The 1,566-nt window shown below is 46.6% G+C and overlaps 1 protein-coding gene across 1 annotated transcript; it reads left to right on the forward strand.

Annotated features, from left to right (window-relative positions):
* The first annotated feature begins 280 nt into the window (after nucleotides 1–280).
* Nucleotides 281–928, forward strand: LOC107046486. The gene has a single exon (XM_015269109.1). It carries the CDS (start codon nucleotides 281–283, stop codon nucleotides 926–928), a length of 648 nt encoding a protein of 215 aa, XP_015124595.1.
* The last annotated feature ends 638 nt before the right edge of the window (nucleotides 929–1,566 follow it).

Raw genomic sequence — 1,566 nt, forward strand, 5'->3', positions numbered from 1 at the left:
GAAGTTTATCTAAATCCAACGTAATCTACGTGGATTTAATCGGTTCTTTCATTTGATCGGCAAACTAGTTCATCGAGCCGTTACCCCATCGTATCGTAATTTGTCGATATCTTCTGAGTCTCATTTTTTCCATAAAAATGAAGACTCTTCAGAGGAGAAAAGACGCGTCGCGTACCTCGAACAGAAATTAAATTTCTTCGATCTCCAGTTGGGGAGGCTGGAGCAATACCTCAAGAGTACACATGTCGATCCCGCCAATGCAAAGATACGTGCCGAGAAAATGTCGACATTGTTCCATACTTCAATGAAGTACTATGAGGAATTAAACTCACTTCAAAGCAGCAATCGCCTGGCAGGGAGTTTTCTAGTGACCGAATCTAGATACTACCAGGCAGCCAGCGCCATTTCCAAACTCCAACAAAGGGATTCGGTATTCAACTCGACCTTGAATCCGAATAACATCACTCTCATGGAGCGGCAAGAACTGCCAAAGCTCCCTAAAATAAAGATCCCCGTGTTCGACGGAAAACAAGAAAATTGGGCGATGTACAAAAATAAGTTCATCGCTCTCGTTCATTCCCGGACCGACATTTCTGACGCAGTGAAATGCAGTCAACTTTTTGACTCTCTCACTGGGCCAGCTTTGGCTAAAATCAGCCAATATGATCCCAGTACCCAAGATTGTACGAAAGCTTGGAAATCTCTCCTGGAATTCTACGACTACAAGCGTATTGTGGCCGTAGAACACTTGAATGCTCTAATCGACCTCCCTCAGCTCACCCAGGTATCAGCTGATGACCTATCCTCACTTCTGGATAAAGCTCGTCAGCACCTTCACATCCTGGAGGGAATCGGTGCTCCACCTGGGGAAAACTTACTCGTTCGCATCATCGAACGTTGTCTTCCCCAGACACTGAGAAGTCGATAGCAAGACAAGCTTAACATGGATGAATTGCCAACGTTAGACGATCTGTTCAAATTCATCCAGACTGCTATCTTCAAGCAACAAGCTCTCGACTCCGCATCGATGTCCAATCGCAACCCCAACCCAAAGAAAAGGGCAGGAGAAAGTCTCTCTCAATCGGCCAACAAATTCTCAAGGAAGACTCCCCAGACGGTCGTCACGNCGATGTCCAATCGCAACCCCAACCCAAAGAAAAGGCCAGGAGAAAGTCTCCCTCAATCGGCCAACAAATTCTCAAGGAAGACTCCCTAGACGTTCGTCACGTCTTCCAAATCGGATTCATCCTCTTATAAATCCCCGTCGATGAGCTGCCCCAAATGCAGTAAAGCTCATCGATTGTACATGTGCCCAACCTTCAACGATCTCAGTGTCCAGGATCGTTGGAAGTTTATTAAAAGCATCAAAGCATGCAAAAATTGTCTGTGGGCTCATCCATACCCTTGCAGGAGCGGTCAGGTCTGCAAAAGGTGCAAAGGCGAACACCACACACTCGTGCATGAGGAGAAGGATGCCATAGCATCTGCCAGCAATCAGCAATGACTAGATCATCAGACATACACATCCGTCGCCTTCCCCTCGGATTCACAGTTGATGACAACGGC

This window comes from Diachasma alloeum, unplaced genomic scaffold (genome assembly GCF_001412515.2).
Source record: "Diachasma alloeum isolate Michigan unplaced genomic scaffold, Dall2.0 Dall_scaffold_01435, whole genome shotgun sequence".
Taxonomy (NCBI): Eukaryota; Metazoa; Arthropoda; class Insecta; order Hymenoptera; family Braconidae; genus Diachasma; species Diachasma alloeum.